Source organism: Dermacentor silvarum, chromosome 1, assembly GCF_013339745.2.
Source record: "Dermacentor silvarum isolate Dsil-2018 chromosome 1, BIME_Dsil_1.4, whole genome shotgun sequence".
Taxonomy (NCBI): domain Eukaryota; kingdom Metazoa; phylum Arthropoda; class Arachnida; order Ixodida; family Ixodidae; genus Dermacentor; species Dermacentor silvarum.
The window spans coordinates 410334378-410360475 of NC_051154.1; the positions used below are offsets into that span (position 1 = coordinate 410334378).

The window sequence follows — 26098 nt, forward strand, 5'->3', positions numbered from 1 at the left end:
TGCAATTCCCATCACCTCGTGACTGATTGGCTCTCGCAGTGGCAATGTCCTCACAACTTCCTTCGCAGCGCGGCCGCAGCACACCCCTTCATCTGAAACACGATTCAGATGAGACGCGCACAATCAACGCGATCACAAGCCTCCCCCAGCATGAAACTCCATGGTTGTGTGCCCAAATAAAAGAGTAAAAAACTTGCAGTAATCCTTCGTCCAATCACTAATGAGGGGCAGTGTTCGCAAATCTCAAGAAAAGATGCGCAGGCATGGCAGCATAGTTCCTATACGGCGGCATTATTTGTATATGCCAGTGCCCGCCTGTGAACAGATGTAATCGCACCCCTGTGAGCAATAAACAAGCAAGCATCTAGTGGTAACCCTTTGAAAGATTAGAAAGCAGTTCTTGCGAGCACAACAAACAGTAACATCTCGCGAGACGAAACTGAAACTAGCCACTATTCACGCGTGAACGCGCGAGCAGTTGCCGACGCGCCGGCATAGACAAGTAGTTGAATTAAAAATAACGGACTATGGAGTGAAAAAAAAAAAAAAACTTCCTTGTATCCCCACAGGGTGGCAGCACTTGCTGGGCAACAGAGAGTTTAAAAATGGGTGCGTTTTTCAAACATACAGACAGCGTCGTAAATACATATACGACATTGACCATTTGGGACTTGTTCGCGGCGTCATATTTAGATCGTTGACCCTCAAAGGGTGAACCTCGCATGGAGGTCCCAAAGCATTACATTTTTTCATGCTTCAATGTTTTCTCATGCATGACGAAACATCACACCCCCTTGACCTATATCTACTAGCCTCCATCATGAGTAGAATATGTCTCCTTTCTATCACCGCCCAGAGGAAGTCGTTAAACACCGTTTTTATGTCCACACTATAAAACACCGGAATACTTTACCTGGTCCTGTTCGATCTTCATCTCCTGCTGAATTCCTTTCATCTATCGTTAACCATTGTTACAGCACTGCATCTTGTACTCCCCACTCCTGCTATAGCCCTTTGGGGCTGCAGTATGTTAAAATAGATAAATTACATGTAAGGGCACCCAGTGCGAAAACATTTTTAGAGGATTACAATGAGTACATTATACTGGCAAAGCAAATACAGCAAATCAAAATGTTAGATTCTAAGCACTAATACAAAAAGAAAAAACATGTTTGGCATTACACACAAATAAAAACGACCACAAAACATAAATTGAATGTCATTAATAAATTAAATGGAAAACTTAACATTGTAAAGACGTCTTATAAAACAGGCTCACGTCATGCAGTTTTGCTTGTGCTCACTTCTTCTAATGGAAATAAAAGGATCATTCAAAGCATTCACCAGTACTTTCACAACGAAAGTTTTACCATGCAAAGTCATCATTGTTTGTCCACCATGTCAATTAGGGCAGAGCGGCATGTTTCCAGATAAACTATGGTACACACGACATTTTGTGGCATCATTGCAATTTGCAAAACAAGACTCCTTGCTGCGCTGCAAAAGCTCTTTTGTTTTTTGTTGTTGTTTTGGTGCTTTTCAACCTGCAAGATTCATGCAAGTCTTCAGTTTTCAGCTATTGTCCGAAAAGAATATTTTTCATATATTCCCCGCTCATTACTTTCAAATACTCACCCACTGCATTACTAACTGCAAACGGCATTGAACTATTACAAATTTAAAGAAAGAGCAGTTGACTAGAATTTCTTTCAAACTTAATCATAGGCTACCCTCAGACACCGCAACATACGTATCCCTCTTGATAAGCAAACCCACTCGACACCACTACGCTTTCTCTGACACCAATTTTCGTAAGGACTGACACTTTTCAGTACTCTTTTTTTTTTCTACAAACAATAGCTGACTGGAATAAACTATCTGAAGCATTTCCCCCGCACCCATCACCTGTATACAATTAATGTAACTAATGTTGTTATTTCCTGCATTAGCTACCTTATGACCAAAGAAATTGTGTGAAACGCGTGTTACAAACTTGTTTTATTGTGTTCTTTTGTGTAAATAATCCTGTGTATTCTGCTCACCGTACTTGGACTTTTTGTCTGCAGTATTTTATAAATAAATAAAATAAATAAATGTGAACAGCTTTAAGCCGTCCTTTGTAAGCCACAAATTTCATGGTTTATGTAGATGCATCCTGGTATTGCCTTCAAAAATATCCACTATACACTTTTAACTTTGTTTGTCAGTGAGAACACTATAGACTAAATACATGTCACTGCTGCAAAGGTGGCTTTCCCAAATTTAGGGTTGAGCAAGAACAACCTCAATGGTCATCTCTGACGGAGACAGGCGTGTTTTTCAGGCATTGCGTGATGAGCAGCCATATAGTTTCATAGCTCCAACAAAAGAGGACTGCATAAATCACATGAAAAAAGGAATGGTCACTGCCCTTTGCTCTCTTTTGAACAAGGCTAAGAAGGGGGAGCCATTAGGCAGGAAAGGTGGGCTCACACAAGACCTCATTAAAAAGCTAACCAACTACTATTGCCTGGCAACATCACCAGCGATGTTGCTGAAATGCAGACAGCAGTAAGGGCCCCATCTATGGACCCTATCATCTCAGCTGGTGTAAGCATAGAGCAGCAGAGGGGGACCGCTACAAGCAGAGTGGCCCAATATCAACGCCTTTCTTTGTTCGTTTCGCGTTCAGTTGCTGCAACTACACAAAGCGGCAGTATGAAAAATTTGTGTTAATGGTAGAGAGAGAGCAGCCAATCGGCAAGCGGTGAACTCCCCAGACGAGTTCGTCGTTTTTGGTGACGTCAAAATGACGACACGGTCCGGTCAATCACTTCGATTACGAGCACATCATCTGCTAGAAGCAGAACACGATGAGAGATTTCAAGTTCGAGCAGCCATCCACTCGCTACGAGACCGGCTTTGCATGACCCATCTGGTGGATTGGATCCAAACAGTGGCTGCAGCTACAGAATGGTTCACCGCTTGCCGATTGGCTGCTCTCTCCCTCTCGTTCTCAAAAAAATTTTGCATACTGCCATTTTGCAAAGTCGCAGCAACTAAACAGAACGCAAAACGAACAAAGATCTTCGATCGCGCCCCAGACGTTCACTTGCTTGAGCGGTGGAAGGACCCTAAATTCACTCTGTTATTTGGTTGACATTTTCAAAGGATCAACATGCCTCGCTTTTTGCGGTAGAGGGAGCAGTGAATGAGGCAACCTTGAAATACAATTCAGGGAGCCAAAGAAATGTGTGCCCCATTGGGTGTACGTCCCGTTGACCTTGCCCTACAGAGGGCTCGAGAAAAGGACAGAAAATACCTGAAGGCATCCAAAGGCATCAAGGCAGTCTTCACATTTCTCTTTAGACCTCCTTTATTTTATTATTTTCACAATTACTACATGGTTCTATGCAGTGGAACAGTCATATGCATACAATGTTGAGCACAAAATTATTAAGGCAGTAAAAAAAAAAAAATTCTAACAATGTGCTGATATAGATTAGACATCTGAGCAAACATAGAAAGTAGTTCCAGCCACTTAGTATGTTTCATCACTGTGCCAGGCTTTCCACAAGCAAAGAACTCGCAAATACTAATAAAACAAAAACTAATTACGGTACCTTAATAAAATTTTAGATATGTCTATTTAATGTGATTTGCAGTGTGTGTGCCAAGTTTCAGCACACTGTGCCAAGAAACAAAAAAGTGCGGCACAACCCCTCCCATGATTACTGTCGACATTAATGCGTTTAGCATTTCATCCATATATCGGAACAGACAGACAGCCCACGGAAAGTGTGAAGTATCCTATGAATGCTAACACGTTAAAAATTCATGATCCCCTACTCCCCCTTTAAATGTGTGCCTCATTTTTCAGAGCTCAAGTTTCATGTGCATGGTATACATGAAGTTCAGTGACAGGCCAGGAGCTCTATCACGGATCAATCACAAAAGTAGAAGTATCCCCAAAAGTGATCAGCTGAGAATGTGGGACAATCCCAACGTGAATGAGCCCTGGTCAGGTCTCACCTTGAAGGGCCGGCAGGCAGCATGGCTGAGGAGGTGGACACGCAGCTGACGCCCCCGCTCAAAGACCCGGTCACAACCCTCGAGGGTGCAAGGAAAGCGCCGCCGGGGTGCACTGGGGGTCGGGTTCCCAAGACAGTGTGCCGTTGACGCAAGAGCACCTTCAAAGAGCATGTAAGGCACAAAAGCGTTGTACACCACCCAAAGGCTCACAAAATTGATGACAGTATTTTATGCACCACACAATGCCATGGGAGTCTTGCCTCCCAGAGATGCTATTTTTTCTATGGCTTTGCTGAAAAGCTTGCATGCAGAATCAGGTCATTATCATGAAAGCCTGTGACTTGAGTTCACCTGAAAGGCCTTACTTGTGTAGTGAGGTGTCATCATTCTGTCCAGGTGAGAGAGGTTAATGCAGGCAAGTGGCAGAAAATATTGCTCACCACAGAAATTAAACCACATGTGTTTCATTTTCAACAAACATGCACCACATTTTGCTCAGTACATTCTCCACGCAAGGCCAACACACAGACTCAAACACTTTTTACATCCAGAAAAAAAAAAAAAGGAAATTCTCTTCTTTATGTAGACATCAGCTACAGTTAAATGTCAGCTGCACACTGCCTGTCGTGCACATCCTGCAAGCCGCCTGTGTGGACTGCCTTTTTCACAACTGCATGATAAAATTCACAGGGTTCAGTGTCCCACAGAAACATACCAAGGCCAATGCTACAGGGTGTTTCATTTTAGCTGCACCGAATTTTTAAAAATTGCCAGTGGCAGATAGCACAATTATAATCCTTGAACTAAGCCACTTGATGAGGCGGCTATTCCACGAGAAATCAAAATGCCTAATTGAATAATTAACATAATTATGGTAATTAACTTTTTAATTAATCACAACTTTTAATCTACAAATTATAGCCGCTGAGTTCTCAAGGCATAACCACTAGGGAGCAAATTCTCAGGATTGAACCAGTTTCGAGATCTTCATTTTCAAAGTGTCCGACGAAACACATGGGCGTTCCAGTTAACTTTGTGCTTCAATGCATAAAACAGAAAAAATTAAACTATGGGGCTTTACGTGCCAAAACCCCGAACTGATTATGAGGCACGCCGTAGTGGGGGACTCCGGAAATTTGGACCACCTGGGGTTCTTTAACGTGCACCTAAATCATGTACACGGGTGTTTTCACATATCATCCCTATCGAAATGCGGCCGCTCTGCAGCCCAACACCATAGCCACTGAGCAACCACGGCGGGTGCATAAAACAGCGTTTGAATCAAAAAGTTAACTGGGAGTACATTGTGATGTACGGTTTTACTGGCTACTTTTAAAGGCTGCTCGGATATTTAGCGTTTTCCGAGATCCCGTGGTCCGTAAACTTTCTTGGTCGAGAGTACATGTATTCGTTCACGGTTCATCTCCGATGCCATCCGCAATTGTGCTCGTCTGCTCCAGTGCTTTACATCGTTACTATGTCACACCAATAAGACTGAACGGCAGCATTGGAAAGCTTGTTTGCAACTTGGGCTCTAAAAATGCTGTTTTTAATAACAATTAGTGATCCTGTGTTTAAAACATTTCTTTCCAATGAATATCCTTATTCTTGGTGTATAGCACATTTCAGTGAAAAATAAACATTTCCTTTCGGCATTTTTATGTCTTCTCCTTAAACAGTTAATTTTCTTGTCTGATGAGACATATGGGTGTAAACATTTGATCCTGCTGTAACATGAAAGAAAATTTACCCCCTTTAGAATTTACACCTCGGCCATGATTTGTAGCGATGCCTTTTCGCGCTTCATCAGTGATCAGAGCAACGCTCCGTCACATTGTTATCAATGAGATCAGCCAGGCGTGAACGGTGGATGATAAGAGCAGAGTGTCGGAACGAAATCTTTTTCATCGTGGTTTTAGTTCCATTCCTATTCTGCTTTTTAACAGAAAAAAAAAATTATCTGTAATGGTTCATAACGGTTTTGGTTTGCATGCAAAAATTTTCAAAGCAATGGAACGATAAAAACAGTATTTATTTTTCTCAATAAGTGAATTATAAATTCTGAGATCATGCTCAGTGCCTTGAGTCAAGGCACTGAGCATGCTATCGGAAGCAGCCCTGCTGTTCCCATAGAAAAGGAAACGATAAGCTGCGCCAGCCTTGGGTTTAGCTACGATGCCGATCTGCTAGTGCACCAAGCGGCAGGCTTAGGTTAGTGGAGCGCTCGACTCGCTATCGCTCGCACAATCCCTGCCCGAGATACGTGCTATAATTCTGATGTTGCCTTACGTCGGTTTTTTCGGACTGCCGACTTTCCCCTTAAACCGAAAACTGATCAAAATTATTTCGGTTTCACTCCGAAGCAAAATAATAAAGAATGTTTCAGTTACGTTTTCATTCCGGTCAAAAATATTGTTTTGTTTTCGTTCCGACACACCGATAAGAGTGGCATAGAATCAAGCGAAATCACTCGTGCGTCCCGTTGCAGTCTTTGACTTTGGGACCCTCGTCTGTATAGTATCGTTTACATAATCACTGCATTGAATGGATAATAAACTGAAACTGAAAGGCATCGCTATTATATTGCTGCCCTGGTGTTCCCATTAAGGTTCTAGATTTTTCATACTGTTAACTGAACCAATAATCATTATCAGAATTAATGCAAATATTTGAAACAAATATTACACAGCCAAAGCTAGCCTTCGTTGGACATATTAAGTCTAAGTATGAAGGCAAAAGAAAGCACTGTCATCAAACAAGAAAATAGATGGGTGGAATCCTACAGGTGAACAGGGATGGTGCCTTAAACTTAAAGGACATCTCATGGTTGTAGGGGTCACCCAGAGTACACGATGGTACCCAACAAGCACAGAGGATGTCACTTCATTCTATTTTTTGCACCTTGTCTGCATTGGCACACAGTCATCAAGAAAACGATGCAACACCAACGAGGCCTCATTTTAGCACTGCTCTCTTCAGCTATGAAGCAAACCTCAAACAGTGATAAAATAATACGGGATCTGCGAGCGCGTGCTTAATTGCATTCTTGCACCTTCTGATGAAGCAAGCGCCTGGTGTTGAGGCTTGGCACAGTGCGTGCTTTCATGCTCTTGTGGTTGCCCATATGCCCCCGTTTTTAGAGCCTGCTGTCAGAATCGCGATGATTGCAGAAGATTACCTTAGGAGAGCCATGTCTGTTTTCACCAATGTGATGCGCGACAATAAACTGCACTCTCCGCTGGCCGAAACAAACACCACTCTCCTAGCATAATCTTCTGCAATCATCGCGATTATGATAGGAGGCTGGCAAAAAGTGGGCACATTGACAGGCACATGAGCATTAAAGAATGCGCATGCACAATGCCATGTCTCGACATGATTCGTCATAGGGAGCAAGAATGCCGTTTGGCACGCACTTGCAGATCCCATATTATTTTGTCTTTACCTGTACACTATTTGCACTGAAAGCTGTCTGTTAAGGGGGCCCTCGAACACTTTTCAAGTCACCGTCTTTCTGTTGCAGGTTGTGTAGACTTATAGTTGGAGTTGCTTTTAGCGTAGGTCAAAGCCTCGATATCAAAACATTATTTTAATCATGCAAACAAATCACCACATCGCTGCAGATCACATCAACAAGTGACACTCACCAGAACCATCATCATGACCACTCGCTGCACAATGATTAGTAAAAACAAAGCTGCAGATAACCACTGCACTGCAGCCAAACCATGATAAATTAAGATTTTATTTTTGTTTGCTGTGCTTTTTGTATATTAATACAAACAAAATCTTAAAAAGCTCGCCATCCCAGCCCTGCAAAAGTGGATGTCCAACGAAGCTGTTGAAAACGAGCACTACAACTGCTGAAGGGAGTATGCAACTCTAAAGCCATAAAGGCTTTAGAGTAATGGTAGTAGTGCTATATAGAGTAATGGTAATTTTGACAGCACGCAGCCACCCATAGCGGTGCCACAACAACCTTGAAATCAATTGCTAGGCTGGTTGTTATATACAAAAGGCTAAAGACGTCACACCCCACGTCAAAGCTACCAGGAAACGTATGCGGGGAGCGCTATGTGCTTCGAATTGCTATCACGAGCGCTTTATCATCAATTACGTGGTACAGATGCTTGTTTTGAGCTTGTTCGTTACTGAAACGTGTGCTGTTCTATGTGTTGTATGCGTGATTCCAAAGAACTGTTCGCTTCACTTTGCTGAGTGCTGGTAGCCTCTGGGGGTATGAGCCACTGCATTTTTTTAACACGATAGCGTTAAGGGCCCCGTAGAGCAGAAAATCCGGCATCAGCGTCAGTCTCAGCATATGCGGCCAAGAAAATCATCCCGAACCACCCCGACCACACAGGCCATCCGTGTGGCGCAATGGCACAGGTGAAATAATTTAATTTCTCAAAGTAAAATAAGTCAGAAAAATCGGAAAGTATGATTTAACCACAACCTACATGTATGATAGCATTGGATTGTAATTTGAATATACGAGAAAACATCAAATACAAACCCCCTTTCCAGCAACGCTACCATTCATACAGCAGCATGCCGAGGTGAAGATGCAGAAAAAAGAAAGCTGCAGTTGTCGGGAAGCCTGACAAACAGTTGGGGATCTTTGAATGCTATCACGTTCCACTCTTAAAGGCGAAGCTTAAGCGTCCTCCAAATTTTTTGCTTGCTTACGAGGATATGAGCCACTGATGATGATAGTTTTCAACATGCTGTTCTGTATGTTGTATGCTTGATTCCAAAGAATGTTCGCTTCACTTTGCTGAGTGCTTGTAGCCTCTGCCTTACGGAGCTATGAGCCATTGATGATGATACTTTTCGGTCGACAGTCACAAAAAACATCCTGGGATCCTAGCTATAGACAGCTTCGCTGTAAAAAAAACACTACCCGTTTCCTTTCTTGCCCCGTCTTCGTGCAGTTCACCCAAAAGTTAATATGCACCAACAAGCCCTGCTAAAAAACCCTTACCACAAAACACGGTGCTGGCTGTTCTTTCTCGCCTCTGGTATGGTGACATACCTATGGCCTTTTGAGCACAAAAACTTGTCACTTTTGTACACTCGTGAGCAGCCTTGTGGCCTGACTGCCTTGTTCCCGTGGTGCAGGTTCGTCCCCTCGGTGCATTGTTGTCACCACACCCTTTTTGTTTACGGTGCTGCGCTGCACTAAAGCTGAACAAAAGAGATGCTGCGCAGTCCCAGGTTGCTCTACCAGTAGCGGCAAGATTGAAATGGACTATAGTCCGGTACAACTTTAGAAAGCAGTGGCATTTGCCCCTCAAAGGGGGATGCACACGAGCCTCCACCAACGGGCGTGCACTCTAGTCTGATGTCATGAGCCAGCCGGGCGGTGACCCCGCCAATGGAGAACATGGCCACCCGCACTTTGAACTGGGCCAAGTCGCGTCAGCTGTGTGCGTCTGCCCTTCGTCAGAGTGAATTCCCAAACTGTTTGTGGTGGTCTATCATGTCAGAAATATTATTGCGAGCTTACGATGGTTCATTTGTGCCGCATGCATTTGTTCTGAGCCATGATCCTGCGAAGAAAGATTGCAGCGAGCATCGGTGACGCCATGCTATGCTTCATCTGAAAACAGGATCCCAAGGCGACACACCACTGCAAACAAACATTTTGCATGTTTGTTCCATGTTGTTTTGTTTTGTTCGAAAGTGAAGTCACGACGAGGAAATATTGCCAAAGTCTGGTACTTACTGTGAGCGGCAGGTGTGTTCATTGCATTGCTGTGTTTTTCATCAGATGTGGTGAAGTGATGGAGCAAAACCATTCTCAGGAGAAATGAGAAAAGCGTACGCAGTTGAAACAAACCTACGAGTGTCTGAACAGAAAATATTTGCGAAAGCAACCTCCAATGCAAAGATTCGTTGCTGCCAACTCAGCACACAAACGACCGTTGGCAGCAGTGTTATAAAACAACCAAGAATTCTTCCCCCATTCTCTTATCGGCTTCCGACGCCGCGTCTGTGCACAGGACATGTTCCTGATCCTCCAGCATACCTTCCTCCCACCCACTCCCAGCCAGATCCACGGTCTTGTGACTGTTGAGTCCGCAAGGCCTTCGACGGTGTGTGCCACTACTACATCCTGTCTCAACTTTCCTCCCTAGGATGTAGCAACCGCTTGTACTCTTATCTCCGCTCCTTCCTCTCTAACAGAGTGGCTAGCTTTCGAGCTGACACTCATCTGTCCGACCACCGCTTCCTCACCTGTGGCACTCCTCAAGGTGCTGTTCTCTCTCCTACCCTTTTCAATATTCCCATGGCCCCTCTCGCCTCCCAGCTAGCCCAAATTCCTGACCTCCACCACATCTTTTATGCCGACGACATCACTCTGGTGTTCGTCTGGCTCTCCCGGTCACGTACAGGACACCCTGCAACGTGGACTAGATCTCATCGGCTCCTTTCTCACCACTGCTGGCCTGTCGCCTGCTCCGGAGAAATCCGAGCTTCTCCTTCTCAACCACTCCTCATATCAGCACTCCCACAACGCCCTTATCTGCCTCCATCTTTCTGGCTCTCCCATTCCTATTGTCCCCCAATGCAAAGTTCTTGGCTTCCCTTTCCATGCAGCCAAGGATGTGCATGCCCTCCACCAAGCTGTCACGACCTGCCACTCAGTAACTCGCCTCCTGTGGTGTGTGGTCACTCGGCGCTCAGGCCTCCACGAGGCTCATGCGTGCCGCGTTGCCCATGCGCTCGCCCTCAATAAGTTCCTGTACTTTGTACCTTACGTTTGCTTCACGAACACTCAACACCCTTGAAACTGCCCTTTTAGGCAGTTTCAAGGGTGTAGACAAGACAGCTCTCAACATCCCTATTACTACCTCGACCGCTAAGCTCTTTCCCACAGGCCTCTTCCATCCTCTCTTCACCGTGACTCTCAGCTTGCCCAGCTTTCCCTTACCCATCAGGGTCAGTGGTTACTGGCCCAGGCGGGTATAGTTCCCATTCCCGTTTCCTCATTTACCTCTCCTATATCCACCCCGGCTCCCAACCTTCGTATCCTCCCCCTCCCGTCCAACATGTCCCCCATCTTGCATGCCAGCCGTTGTCACGCAGGCAGCGCAGCACCATATGCCCCCTTTACTACTCAAAGAGTAGCCTGCACGGATGCCTCTTTCGTGGCTCCTCGAGGTTCCTACGGCTACGCTATCTACCATCCCCACCTCCCAGCACCTGAAACCCCCACCAGCGGGCCGTTTCTACACCCACCGGATGCACTGTCTCTCGAGGTCCTTGCCATTGCCCATGCCCTACAATCATTTCCCTCCCTTCCCTCTCTCCCGAAGTACACAATATACTCCGATTCCCAAGCCGCCATCCACCACATACAGAACCACACACTACCCCATTCACTCCAACAGGAGGTCGAACGAGCGGTCTCTGCACTGCAGCCTTCGACCGTTTTCCTTTGCTGGGTCCCTGGGCATTCAGGGATTGACGGCAATGAGCTGGCCCATCAGCTCGCCCGTGACGCTTCTAACCAGGCACCGTTGATCCCCTGGCCCAAGCCCTCGGAGGACGGTGGGAGACTCTCCCTGCGCCGCACCATCAAAGAAGTCTACCTCCAGCTCCGTCTCGACAAGCGCCTCTACCCTCCCCCTCATCCATCACTCACTGCGCCGGAGGCTCGCCTTCTGCGGCACGTCCAAATAAATGCACTGGTTACCCCCTCCCGTCTGTTTCTCTATCACTATCGATTGGACCCCAGCTGTCCCAACTGCCTCTCTACATATGCGGACCTATGTCATTGCCTTTTCTACTGCCCAGCTGCTCAGCAATCGCATTCCTACCCTTCCCTTTCCATCACCACCTCGCTCGACTGGCTTGGCGCTGAAGGGGAAGAACAGCGTAGACTTGCCGCCCAGGTGGTTTATATGCTCGGCCTCTAATATTTGGCTGAATAAATGTCTACTACTACTACTACTACTACTACTACTACTACTACTACTACTACTACTATCTCGTAATTTTCGTAACATTTTTTTCTTAGTAGATACAAGCGTGTCTTTACAAACTTTGTTCAATTTTATCGCACAATCTTGATTTTCACAATTTATATCTTTTTTATGACATACATCTCGTTAATATAACTTTATGTGTGAAAAGTGCATTCATTTTGCTTTCTGTTTATGTATTACATTAAATGTTGAGTGCAGTAGTGCCTTCAGAAAAAAAACATCTGCCGTAATATACAAAACACACCTATTTTCCCCATGGTAGGGAAAGAGTTAAGCATGTTTCCATGCCAGCACTTGAATTGAGCACGGTGTGTGCAGGACACTGGTTTTTCAATATTGAGCTTTCAATAAAAGGCATATGCCATCAAATGAACTGCCCGTTTATTTGATCATGGGGTGGATTCTCGGCTATAGCATCCCCGCCGGCAAAAATTTTGGTAGCCCTTATAAGGGCTGTTCTTTCATTTATAAGAAGCCGTTATGCTTCGTTGAGTGGCTCAATGCCGGACAGCTTGTAGTCTGAGTCGCTTTCTTAGGTAGCATCTTCACCCAATTGGATAACAATGGGTTGGATGTGGTCACTCCCAGACGTGTCAAGTCTGATCTGAACTTTGCCTCCAGGCCCATCATGTGCTGAATGTTCTTCCTCTAGTCTTCCGCCATTACGTGCTTGATTTTCTCTCTCAAGATGTCTTCGACCATGGACAGCTTAAAGTTTCTGTTGTCCCCAGAGACGCTATTTTTTACCTTTGTCCACACGAGCTCAATGGGATTAAATTCGAAGTGGCACGGCAAAAGCCCTAAGCCTAATGCAACCGGCCCTTTCAGCAGCGTTGTCTACGACGTAGCTCAGAAAAAACTACTTAACAGGTGCCAACTCAAGCAGCTGCTTCTTCACCCTCCTTTCGCCGTAGGCGATGTTCTTGCTTTTGAGCCACTTTTGTACATTTTCCTTCTTCCAGGCCATCATCGCCAATTTCTCTTCTCACCGGGTATAATAAGGTGCATTGTCAATAACAATGACACTAACGGCTGGCAACTTCTGCAGAACGTCATTGAACCATCCCTCAAAGCGATTGCCATCCATTTCTTCGTGGTAGTGACCTGTTTTTTGGCCTCAGAATACATCCAAGCAACCACCGATAAAGCCATTCTCGCTGCCAATGTGCATCACGATCAGTCACTGGTCTTTCCCAGAAGGTTGTTTCAGACCTGTCAACAGGCCATTTGCTTGAGGGTAGAGACGTCTGCATTTCTGCACCACGGTGTCTGTCCACACATTCGACCGAGTGTGTCCCGCAGTCACCCCCATGTCTCGTCCGGGAGATCTTTGGGCCTTCCGCCCAGTAGCGCTACACGTCACAAATGCAGTGATTCTGCCAATCGGCGATGTCATCTCGGTCGAGAGTTGCGTGCGTCTCCTCTTCTCGTGCTTGAAGCTGATCTCGGCAAGCAGGCGCTGCAAACTACACCGCACTTCAGTGATACGATTTGAGGACTTGTTCGTTATCTTCTCGACCGTCGGCATCTCGTTGCAGTGAAATAAATCGTGCACACATGACCTCGGCGCACACAACATGAAGCTGTAAAACTTCGAGCTGCGTCTTCTCCGCATTTCGTGGGCACTCTCACAAGGGCGTCAACAGTTTGCCACCCGAAAAATGAGAAGCTTTGTCTTCCTCTCTCACCATGTTCTTTCACTGACACCGAGCCTCTCGGCGACAAACTTGCTTGTGTCCTCCACGCTGCGTTCAGGCTCCCATTACACCAATGCGTGTAGCAGTGGAACATCATGTTGCGTGAATCGCTGTGCCAGGCTGTGACCGCTGTTCTTCTCGGCAGGACCCAGTTCAAGGCTACGTTGCATTAATCTATCAGATCAGGTGATACCACAGCTTTGCTGGCCAACCAAATTCACAGCGTAGATTGAAGCCCAATTTTTATTTTTTTATTTTAAGTACTTATTTAATAACTGATTCATTTTAGGCTCGGAAAACGAGTAGTAAATGTTCCGTGTACATGTAAACAAGCCCAAAAGTCATGCAGTGCTGCTCTCCCTACTTTTGTCCCTTGTGACGAAGCTGAAAAACTTAATTGATGGGGTTTAACGTCCTAAAACCACTTTCTGATTATGAGGGACGCCATAGTGGAGGCTCCAGATTAATTTTGATCACCTGGGGATCATTAACATGCACTACAACGCAAGTACACTTGCATTTTTGTGTTTCACCTCCACCGAAATGCGGCCACCGCAGCCCGAATTCAAAACTGCGATCTCAAGCTCAGCTTGCAATGAAGCTATTTCCTACACAGTATTCTTTATCTTTGTTTTACATTAAAGTAAACATTTTAATTTCCTATTTGCAGAACGGTACGGCTGAGAGAGCACCAGTGGATTAAACCGGCAACTGGACTTTAGAAACACATGCTCACGGCCATCAATCTTGCACCAAAGCAGACAACGTGCAGTGTTGTAGAACGTATGGGTTTATTTTTCTCTCGCGATCCGGCATGTGCTGTAGCCATTCCCATCGTGTGAGTTCTACCAAACCAGTCAACAAGTCTTATTTATACCGAGAAATATGTGGTTTAGAAGCCCGATTTCTTCAGCGGGACTATTTCTTTTTGCTGCGCTTCAGTCATCTGGGCAGGGCCTCTCCTGCCTTCTTAAGTTGTACCAGACTACAGAATACATATAGGTACTATCACGATGGAAAGAAACGCGAACAGCGGAGCGCGTGGCCTAAGCATAACTGAAGGTATAGTGCGCGCCGTCCAGTCATCACCATTCACAGGCGGGCACATCCGGTTTGATCGCGCTGTGCGATGGTGCGCCCCCTATCCTGCGATATTTTGGTTTCTGTTCTGCTTCTCTTTTATTTGAAAACGAGGAAAGGTGACGGTACAGTAATGATGACAGCGCAAACTGTACTATCGCGATGAAAAGAAACGCGAACTGCGGGAAGCGTGGCTTTTGGCTCAGTCAGCGCTAGCTAGTGCGAGGATACGTGTCCAACTGCCATAAGCATTGGCTGTCGCTAGGCGAATCTCTGCTTTCAGCCGGCGCCCCCGTAGCGCTATAATCTTGTTCAGGCTGGCGCTGTCGCACCGCGTGTGCGTTCCGAGTGTCATACATGACTGGAAGATGATAAGCTTTCCTTGCCAATATGCCCGGCAAGTAAAATGAGGCACTCTTTCATGCTGTCGCGATGCTTGTGTGATTAACAGAACTGAAGCGTGAATTCCAGACCATAGCAAATTTATTGGTCTAAGAAAGATATAGAGAACAACTGAAACAAAGGCTCACGCTGGCACAAAGCTTGAGGAAATAACGAAGCAGAACTGCTCGACAAAAACATACTTTGCATTAATTAATATTTGGTGAAGTCTCCTTCGGCCAGGATGACGGATTCCATGCGCCTTGGCATAGAGGCAAACAGGTCTGTAGCTAGCTCAGTGCCGCGAAGCCTTTCTCGCTTGGCGTGAACAGCAGCTCAAAGGGAGTCCTTGTTCATTTTATGGAGCTGCAGACATGACAAGCGTGATTTCATAATTCCCCAGACATTCTCAATTGGATTTATGTCCGCTCCTTTTGCTGGCCACGAAAGTTTACGGATGGCAAGGTTCTCTATAGCATAGACTCCACGGAACGTGAAGTATGGATTGGAGAAAGGTCATGCTGATAATAAAACAGCCCATCCTTGAATGGCCCATCCAAAGCAAAGGGCAGGACAACCTGCTCTATTACTTTACAATATTCTGCTGCAGTGAAGCGTTCATCTAGCCGTATAAGGGGACCCAAGCCTTCGGCTGTGATGGCACCCCACACATTCACGGAGCAGCGCCCGCTCAGGCTTGTTCGCTTGAAGCAGGTGGGATGAAAGCTGCATAAAGTAAAAAAAAAAAAAAGTGAAGTTTGTCTTTACGCGCGTCAAAATGGTATAATACGTTTAGCCCAATCGCTGCTGTATCCAAACATTTTTCTTGTACATTATAGCGAAGTAGGCACCTGGCATTAGAACAGGGACTGCGCTGTGACGGTAGCGTAGCTTTTATTCATTGGCTCAGAATGCACCTCAAGCCGTTAACTCCCGACATGCAGCAACCAAAAAGTAGCTATAGCTACTTTTTGGTTGCTGCATGTAAGCAGCAATTAAATAAAACTATAAAATAGCAATTAAATTATAATTAGCAATTAAATTATAATTTAATTGCAGAACACGTGTCTGACTTTAAAACACTGAAATATATATTATGTCCTTTAAACAATCGGTAGTCGCACCCTCATGCAACACTCGTCGTAGAGCTATCTTCGTTAAATTTTGATGCTACTCTGACCACACTAGCACTAAGTGAACGAATTCAGGACCACATATTTACAAAGAGTGCCGAAATTTAAGAACACTAGGGTGCAAAGGCTTACCGATTATTTTCTTGATGCCACACTTTGTCTCTCGTGACCCTTTGTAGTAAATGTGCTCTCATCTGTGAACATCACCTGGCCCCAATCTTCCACAGACCAGTCTTTGTGCGATTGTGCGAATTGTAGACGGGTGGCTTTGTGGCGATCCGAAAGCAAAGGCTTTCTTGCGGCTGTCCTGCTGTGAAGGCCCGCTTCGCGGAGGCGCTGTCGAACCGCTTGAATGTCAATGTTTAGCCCGAGCTCCGTTTTGATCTGCTGGGCTGTTAAAAAAGGATGGTCTACGGCGGCTGCAATAATTAGTAGGTCTTCTTCCACGGTCGTGGAACGTGGCCGCGAACCGTAAGGAAGGTCCAAGAGTCTACCTTCAGTTTTGTAAGCTTTCAAAACTCTGTTGACTGTCGAAAGCGCTCTTCCGGTAACCTTCGCAATTCTTCTCTGGGAAATTCCTTGGCGGTACAAAGCGATCATTCCGATCCTGTTGGCATCCGACGCTCGCGGCATCTTTTTCTTTTCAAACTGAAGGGACTCAAGCCGATAGCTTTGCTCCTACGCCGTAGGAGAAGACATCGCGCATGTGCAGCTCCACTTCGAATCATAGTTTTTATTCTTGAAGCTTGTTCTTTTTTATTTTCATGATCACCGCTGCCGTGAGGCAGCGACGATCAAGCTCGCTTAACGCTTCAGTTCTGTTAAGCACACAAGCATCGCGACAGCATGAAAGAGTGCCTCATTTTACTTGCCGGGCATATTGGCAAGGAAAGCTTATCATCTTCCAGTCATGTATGACACTCGGAACGCACACGCGGTGCGACAGCGCCAGCCTGAACAAGATTCTAGCGCTACGGGGGCGCCGGCTGAAAGCAGAGATTCGCCTAGCGACAGCCAATGCTTATGGCAGTTGGACACGTATCCTCGCACTAGCGCTGACTGAGCCAAAAGCCACGCTTTCCGCAGTTCGCATTTCTTTTCATCGCGATAGTACAGTTTGTGCTGTCATCATTACTGTACCGTCACCTTTCCTCGTTTTCAAATAAAAGAGAAGCAGAACAGAAACCAAAATATTGCAGGATAGGGGGCGCACCATCGCACAGCGCGATCAAACCGGATGTGCCCGCCTGTGAATGGTGATGACTGGACGGCGCGCACTATACCTTCAGTTATGCTTGGGCCACGCACTCCGCTGTTCGCGCTTCTTTCCATCGTGATAGTACATTTTTACCATGGTAACAGAGTCATCAGCACACCGGAGTCCATGAACATAGAATATGTACTAAAAGAACTTTTAGAAGGCCTAGTTGAAGACATGATTTAAGAGCACAAAATGAACAGGCACGGCACAAAAGAAAGGTTAGACGTGGGACACACATGTAGAACATGTAGGCGACCATGCAGTGCAAAGTTGTGCTCACCATCGGCAGTGAGGGATTATGTCAGTGGGAAATGGGAACAGAAGACCGCGCAAAATTTAAATTGAGGGCACATTTTTCTTTTCTTTTGTATTTAGAAATTTCTCAGCCGAACAACTTCGGACTGCCAACACCTATCGCTGCAATTCTTGTTGCATTTACCTTTCCAACCGTCAATCTATGCAACCCACGGCCCAAAAATCGTGGCTTGAAAAGTGTTTGAGGGCCCCCTTAAGATGTTGCCCTAAACAATCTTATACCAGTGACACGTGAGCACTTCCGATTGCAATAGAGCCTGATCGGGACCACATTTATCTATCTTGACTGGCTCCTTTGCACAAGCTGTGAAAGGAAACCAATGTCAGCTTAAAAATTTGACCCCGATTGGGCTGCATCGCGATCCAAAGCGCCCGCGTGACCCAGGTATTAGTCACAGGAGAGCTGAAAAGTGTGTGGAAACTCACAATGCTGAAAGCTTTTCTTGTAACTGATGGTGCCCACACGTGAGCTAAAGTGGAAACTAGGGTATGTTGTACAATGATGATAATAAACTAAGTAAAGCACAGAGAGAGGCATATAATGCATATGCACAAACAGCCGCAACTCAATGTTGCATGCCTTTCTATGTCATTGCGTTTACCGTACCTGCTTGCCTCTGCAGAAGTTGTCACATACTATGATAAAGCAAAAAGTATTACCTATATTAATATATATATATATATATATATATATATATATATACACACACACACACACACACACACACACACAATGTCAATATTCACTTCATAACAGATATGGAAGCAGTGAGCTACTGCCATGATTTTGGTCTTGTACTACGTTAGTTGCTTCTTTTCCAATTATGGAATGTAACTAAACGCAGTGCACCGATGATTGATCAGCATTGCTGCACATGGCTCCATTTTTCTAGCTACATTGGCAGCGCGAGTGCGAGCGACCTCAGCTGCACGCGCCGCCGCGAGCTTGCAGCCAACGTCAGCCACACATCGGCGCAGTTTCCGCCGCGCGGTCAAATACCCGTGGGCAGCAACTAGGTGCTATGCCCCGCCGCCCATTAGATGCCACCATAAACGAAGACACTTTTGCGAGAAAGCGGCATCACTGCCACATCTAAATGCGTGCGAATGCGCCAGTACCAGCATTCGCGCGCATTTGTTTTTTTTTTTTTTTTTTTCGCGCCAACCGCGACGTGCAAGGCCCGTCAAACCTAGGGTGCTTCGGCAGTGCTGTCGAGGCACCCCATGGCACGCGGTGCTTCACCTGAAACCAACGCCGGCGCCACTTGTGGCTCGTCGGAGGGCTCGGCATCCGCCGCGTCGGCGGCCTCCGGGTCCCTGACGGCGTCTTCCTTGCCCGTCTCGAAGAGATCGCGGACGCAGAGCAGCCGCTCGGCTCCCCCGAACAGTTCGTCGTCAGCCCGCAGCTCAAACACAAGGTTCGCGAGCGCGTCGCCGCGCGTCCACTCGTCGGGCTTCTTGGAAAGCAGAAACTCGCCGTTGCGGCCGTATACGGCATCGTCCAAGGGCTCTTCGCCATCTTGGAACGGATCGCCGCTCGAGGACCGCAGAGAGAGGAAGTCCGCGGCCGCCTTGGAGCAAAGCTCTTCTTCGTCGCAAACTTCGTCGCACAGAACTCCGCGGTCCACGTCTTCGCTAGCGTCGGCGCCATCATGATCGCCTTGCCGCGCTCGCGGAGACCCCGTCGCTGTTGAAGAAGAGGGGTCCTCCATATTGCGGGCACGCTTCGGGTCGAGAGTGTCGCGAGGTGACGCGCTACTCTACAGCTATAGTGAACTAGAAAGGTGTAGTGGGGCGAGGACGATCCGCGCGCCGAGGTCGTTTGCACAGAAACCGGCAGGCGGCGCTGCGGCTCCTTTCACTTGGGAATTCGCATGGGAATAGGCAGCGTCTCCTGTGCCGCAGTGCACTCTAGACTACAGTGTACTAGAATACCTTGGGTAGTGGAAAGAGCGCGCGGCGCGGCCTAAGGAAGAGCTGTTGCCACTTCTGTAACCGCCGCGCGTGGCGCTGGCATCAAAAAACCGAGGAGATCGCGGCCGCAGTAGCGGCTGTCAGTGAGGTTGCGGACGCAGTTTCTGCGTCTTTTACCGCGTTTCCGACATGTTAGATTTTGTTGCGCTATCGCAAAATCTATTTTAACGCCTTCTTCTGATTTCCACTATCTTTGTTTACCGTAGAAGAATAATCGGTGTCAGATTCCTTTACAAAATTGAGATGCCATATACCGCCTCTAAATTTTTACTTACACAGGTCTGGTCTCGCTGTGTCACCTTTATGTTCTTTTTGCAATGCACCTGAATTCATTGATCACTTATTTTTTTCCTCTTGTGCCACCAAACATGATACTTATTAGCGCAAAACTCGAAATAAAAGACAACCGCGAAAGACGAGAGGAAAGACGAGCGCTACTGTAAACACCGACTCGCCCAACAAGAAGTTATTCTGTTGTGCCACCGAATTTTAAGACTGATAAAACACTTCGAAATTTCATTTCGAAAGACTAACCTCGCCAACGATTCTCTCTTTTTGGGGTGACTTCACTGGGACACAGCCACAAGGATGCTTTTCTTGGAGTTTACAATTTCATAAGAGACACAAAAAGAGTACCTTGCTGGATTTCTAGAATTATGAATTATTCCTATTATTTACCTTTTTTATGTCAAAATTATTTTATCTTAAAATTCTTTATGGTATTTTTCTAATTTGTGCTATACAAATTTAGTTTTTGTTTAAATTCTAATAAACATATATAGTTGAAATCACCGGATTCTTGGCATCCCCCGTAGTGGGTATGAGCCAACAATTGGGAGATGAGATGAGGTTGCAAGAGCCGGTACACGGATTTCGTGAGCTAAATGAACAGACGTTGTCGTTGTTTAAAGCCCCGAAAGACGAAGCCCAACGAAATCAGTGGAATAGGAATTTGCACCGCAAAGACGAATAGGCCACACTCGACGGAAACGTCGGCGGTTTGCGACTAGCCGACTACCCGTCTGCACTTCATTGTAAGGGCTCTCTCTTTTTGTTTTTCTTTTTTTTTTTTTTTTTTTGGCGCTGGGTGCCAGAAACCGGAAACTGCTAAATACCTAAAGCTAAGCCGCTGCACATGAGCGTGCTTGCTTGGTTTTCAGGGAACCTTACTCCGTTCCTTTAAACTTTCGCGTGAACAGTTTACGCACATCAGCTCTGAACAAATTGTGTTGTGATTATACCTGGTGCACGTGCATGTCTTGAACCAACGGATTTAAATAAACAGTTGGTCTGTAAAAAATGTTTTTTTTTTTTTCCTTCAATATTGCATTTTATATGCTTCAGTATTAAATGAAACGATAGCTTCGTCTTGTGTTTGAGGAACAAGAGAAAACCGTAACAAAAGAGGAGAGGTTTGCCACTCCAGGGACAAAACATTACGCCGCCGTGGTGGCATAGGGGCTTTGGTGCTGCGCTGCTAAGCCCGCGGTTGCGGGATCGAATACCGGCCGTGGCGGCCGCATTTCGATGGGGGCGAAATGCAAAAGCACCCTTGTACCGTTCATTGAGTGCACGTTAAGGAACCCGAGGTGGTCTAAATTAACCCGGAGTCCCCACTACGGCGTGCCTCATAATGATATCGCGATTTAATTTAAAATTTACTCCAAAATATGAAAAAAGAAACGCGCAGAACACCTGGAATTGCTGTCTGTTAGTGCCGCAAAGGCGCGTGCCTGTGATAAGAGAACTGGCGGGAGTACGAAGTGCCCGGAGCGTGCACTCGTGACGTGATGTATGCATCTCACAGGGGCTGTTCGTATTAACACGCCAGTAAATTGACGCAGACGTCGCCATTCCACGCAAGATCTCCTAAGACGACTTCTTACTGTAAGCGCGAAGCTTCACGCACTTCGTGCCTTGGCGCCGTCTCCTCAGCGGAGGTAATCTGACGAAAGCTTAGCCCTGCTGAAGTCATATTGCTTTGATTAATTCGCTCATAAGCTATCAATGACATTTGCAGCGCGAGTACTATGCATAACTGCATTAATAATAAAAGAAAACTTCCGTGCTTCCGGCTGCCTGACCGCTTTCGAGCGCTTGCTGCTGCTCGGTTAGGAGCCGCTGGCGCCACCTGGTAGCGTTAACATCAAGTGCCTCACGCGCTGCCCGCCGCTCTTTCCACTACCCAAATATTCTAGTACACTCTATCTAGACGAGTCCACACGGACACGGCTCCAGCAACGCACGAAAGTGACGTCACTTTAATAAATTAAACTAAAAACAAGCGAAATATATAAAATCTTACTAGACAATGCGTTGAACTTACATCGATACGAAAGAAAGTTGTCTTACGCGTTAATTAATATACACATTTTGATTAAGGACATCATCGCAAAATGTTTTCAACCATACTATGGGTTCCTGTATAATAATAGTTAACGTTCAGTATTACGGGACATCAAAATATTATATTAGCTATTAGGTGCCTGCAGAGAAAGAAAGCAATTTTATTGGCCATCTTGCGCGCTGTATTCCCCGCGCGGCACCCGAGAGCCCTAGGGAACAGGCACGCTTTTCCCCCGTTTTCTCTCAGGCGCAAGTCACTTGGCGACCGTGTGTGCAGCAGACGACAACAAGCGCTGCAAGCGTACACTACATGTCGACGTTTACACAGCCGCATGCTGTGTTCACAGCATTCACCGAACGCCGCAATATAGACTTACATACAGTGTGACGGATACGTGAAACTGCAGCCCTTGCACTGTCACTCGAATGTTACCTCAAAGGGTCGGGTCCATATTGGCTAGCTCCCAGGTGAAAAATTCCAACTGGGAATGCAACTGGTTCCAGTTAAACTGGTTTATGGAACAATTCCCAGTTGGACCCCATTGCAACTGGTCCCAGTTGGTCCCCATTGCAACTGGCCCATGCAGAAGCCTATCAAAAGTGTATTCTGCTGATGGATTTCATACAACTAAGGCAGTTCAGCTATTATTGCTTAATTCCCTAGCAAAAATTCTAATACAAACACTAATAGCCTATTAGGTTATTGACACTACTACAGTCTGTTAGTGAAAGAAAATGTTGCAATGTACCAATACATAACGAAAAACGGGTAAAATTGCTAAAAGCATTTATTAGCACAGCATGTATTTTTACAGATTCATCTTTCGAGATCTTCATCAGGTCAGCAGTCTTGATTGCGAGCTTTTCGTTGACTTCTACCAAAGGACGTCCTTTTGAGGAAGTGGTTAAAAAAGTTGCAGTGGCTTAGCTCGGCTATGCCAGGATATACGTAGCGTTAGCAAAGGTTCAGCTGATTATTCTTAGCTTTCCTGGTTGTCTCCTACGCTCAACCGCTAATTGCCAGGCAACTACTTCGGGATCCGATGAGTCAAGCTTCTCCGTTCTTCTGCGCTGTTGAGCAGCATTTGCGCTCTCCTTCTCCATGGCTATACCACACTGGCAAACGCCAGTCAGAAGCGCAGTGGCTCCAGCGCAGTGTCAGACGGCGACTGCACAGCGAGCGCGCGCCGGCGCCAGTGCGTCTACCACGGCTACGACGTCACTCCTCTGGAATGCGCAGACCGGCGGCGGTGAGTCGCGCGCGGCGGCGGCGGAGTGCGCGAGAGGTGCCGGCTCCGGTGGCGGCGGTGCGCAAGCCGTGTGACATCACTGATCCTTGCGCATGCGCAGCACGGCTCTTGATGTGCCACGCGAAACGGGCTTGGCTAGGCCAGTGTAGCTAACGCTACAAAAACCTGGGCACAAAAATACACACATTTAGAAGAATTAGAATACAGAATTACCAAACAAATTTTAGGACAGTGATATATGCTAGCTCAAAATGTTTATCATAATAAAAAATGACGCCACGTGACACGATAGGACAATTATAAAGCACACAAAATCAACATAAGATATGTGTTCCATCGAAACAGAAGGCAGATATAAAGAACTCTAGACAGAAATCTTGCACAGCGTTGTCGGAAACAGACATGTCATTGCTGCAACGCACACAGCAATCGGCCCGACGGCACTGTACAGAAGTACTTACGTCCACCGTCAGGATAAAACAAAAAAAAAAGAAAACACTTCATACTAAGAAGAATAAGAAGTATAATTACCTCTAAATGGTGAATCGGCGCCGGGGAGAAGACTGCACATCGATGCACGCTGATAAATCCACAAAGCCGCGAAGGGCAGGGATAAAACAGTTGCCTTGCGTTGTTTTGAAGTCACAACTGCAGCCATAGATAACACTATTCAAATATACTACTGCACGAATGAGATGCGCAGGCGCTAACACCACGGGTTCCTTAAAAACACATCGTTCATTCACTAACATGCACGCATGGATCGCGTGACGCCTCGCCTTGACATGGCAGCCGCCATGGCACACGTGCTATGTGCAACTGCGGCTGACTACGGTCGCAGTTTTATATTCTCCCCACCCGCCGTGTTCCCTTCTCTGCGATACTTCTCTTTGATGTCAATAAATATTACGGCCTTTTATATGCGATATCAACTTAGTAATTTAGATTAAAAGTTCAACATCTACTTTATGCGCACTTCAACAGAAAATACGACACTGACGAAACTTAAGCGGCAAACAAATATGGTTGCTGCTATTGACCGTCGTTCGAAAGCTGACCGGGCACCGCGATCTGACGGCTGGTTGTTCGGGTTTTTTTTTTTTTTTTTTTTCGTGTGCTGTAAACACTAGCTGTTTCCTCGACTCATCGCGACGAGGCTCAGTGAAGCAAAATTGGCAAGACCATGTAGGCGCACGTCGCTTTTGTGTATGTCGCTGAGAGATGGTGCGCTGAAACAAATGCAAACGTGCGAATGCAATCTGCTGCACAATTGTACAGCAGAATTTTTAATTATTCAGTGATTAATTAGAAACACCTCTCCATGCAAGCAAGCGGTCCGCTAGTCTAAATTTTTGTCGATTAACTTTCACCAGCAAACAAGAGCTGCGGAATCTAGCAGTACATGTTGTATAAGACCAGCAACAATCTGCATAAGGCCAATAGGACCTATTAGTCTAAAAGAGAAACTAGTAGACACGCAACACTGCTTGTATAAGACTAATAAGTCTAATACGCACGGCCTATTGATCTTATAGTTAAATCAGTACGACGAATAGAAATTTATATTGGTCTAATACAAAACTTAATACAAACGTATTAGACTAATTATTACAAACTTCTATTAGAATGTTTGCTAGGATTGCTAAAACTGCCAAACTTAATTGCTGAGTATAAGTAGGACTAGCTGCTGCTGTCTTAGCAAGCACTGCATGTTACTTACTTTCATTTAAACTTCTGGTCACCATTTCATTTGGATTCAAACTGGAACCAGTTGCTACCAGTACAACTGGCCATTGTTTAAGTTGGTTCCAGTTGCTACTGATACAACTGGTCAAAGTTCCAATTGCCTCTCTACTGGGACCAGTTGATTCCAGTACAACTGGTGAATGTTCCAGTTGGATCCCAACTGGGTCCAGTCACTCCCAGTATAACTGGAAATTGTTCCAGTTGGATCCCAACTGGAACCAGTTGGTACCCAGTTGCTTTCCAACTGGGACCAGTTGGTTTTCAGCTGGAACCAGTTCATCCCAGCTGATCCCAGTTGGACCCCAGTTGGAAATTTTCACCTGGGCTGTCTACCTTAGGAAAACTAAGTCTGTCACCGCGAGTCGTTTGCGAGATCGAAGCAACCAGTGAAGCTATTCTTGTGTAGTATGATCATTCACTGGCCTCTTGACACCGCGTTTGCTGCAGCGCTGTGCGTCTTATTGCCATCATAGCTGCGCAAACATTACTGACTCGGACCGCGGAGAAACCGATGCGGCAGCCACCATTGCGCACGCACTGCACCACAGCTCAGAAGCTTTATTTTCCCGCGTCCCCGGGATTAGCCGCGTCCTCGTGCGTATCGTTCAGTAAAATGAGCCGATTCTCGATAGAGTAATAGTAAACTGGGCCGATCCTGGAGATCTTGAAAATGCATTCAAAACTGTACTGAAAGCTAGGTGACTCAGTCGTGGGCCTTGTTTGGTGGTCTTGAAAGGCTAAAACGAAAGCGAAGCCGCGCTTTGCCATTGGCTAATTATCAATTAAGGGAACACATTATGAGGCCAGGCAAAGAATTCACCTGGGAGGGTGGGAGCTGCAAATTTTGAACATGTTTCGTAGTAATGCACATTATAAGATTCTTTTATATGAAATGGCTGAACAAAAACAA

The 26098-nt window shown here is 46.0% G+C and overlaps 1 protein-coding gene across 1 annotated transcript in view; it reads right to left on the minus strand.

The window, feature by feature from the left end:
* LOC119437579 (zinc finger protein ZXDC) overlaps positions 1 to 19626 on the minus strand; it is a 67103-nt gene extending 47477 nt beyond the window's left edge. The window contains exons 1-2 of the mRNA XM_049660728.1: positions 19116 to 19626; positions 4012 to 4169 (exon numbers count right to left, since the gene is read on the minus strand). Coding sequence (XP_049516685.1) covers positions 4012 to 4169; positions 19116 to 19584 — 627 coding nt within the window. The 5' untranslated portion in view covers positions 19585 to 19626. The remainder of the gene's footprint in view (positions 1 to 4011; positions 4170 to 19115) is intronic.
* Between the last annotated feature and the right edge of the window lie 6472 nt (positions 19627 to 26098).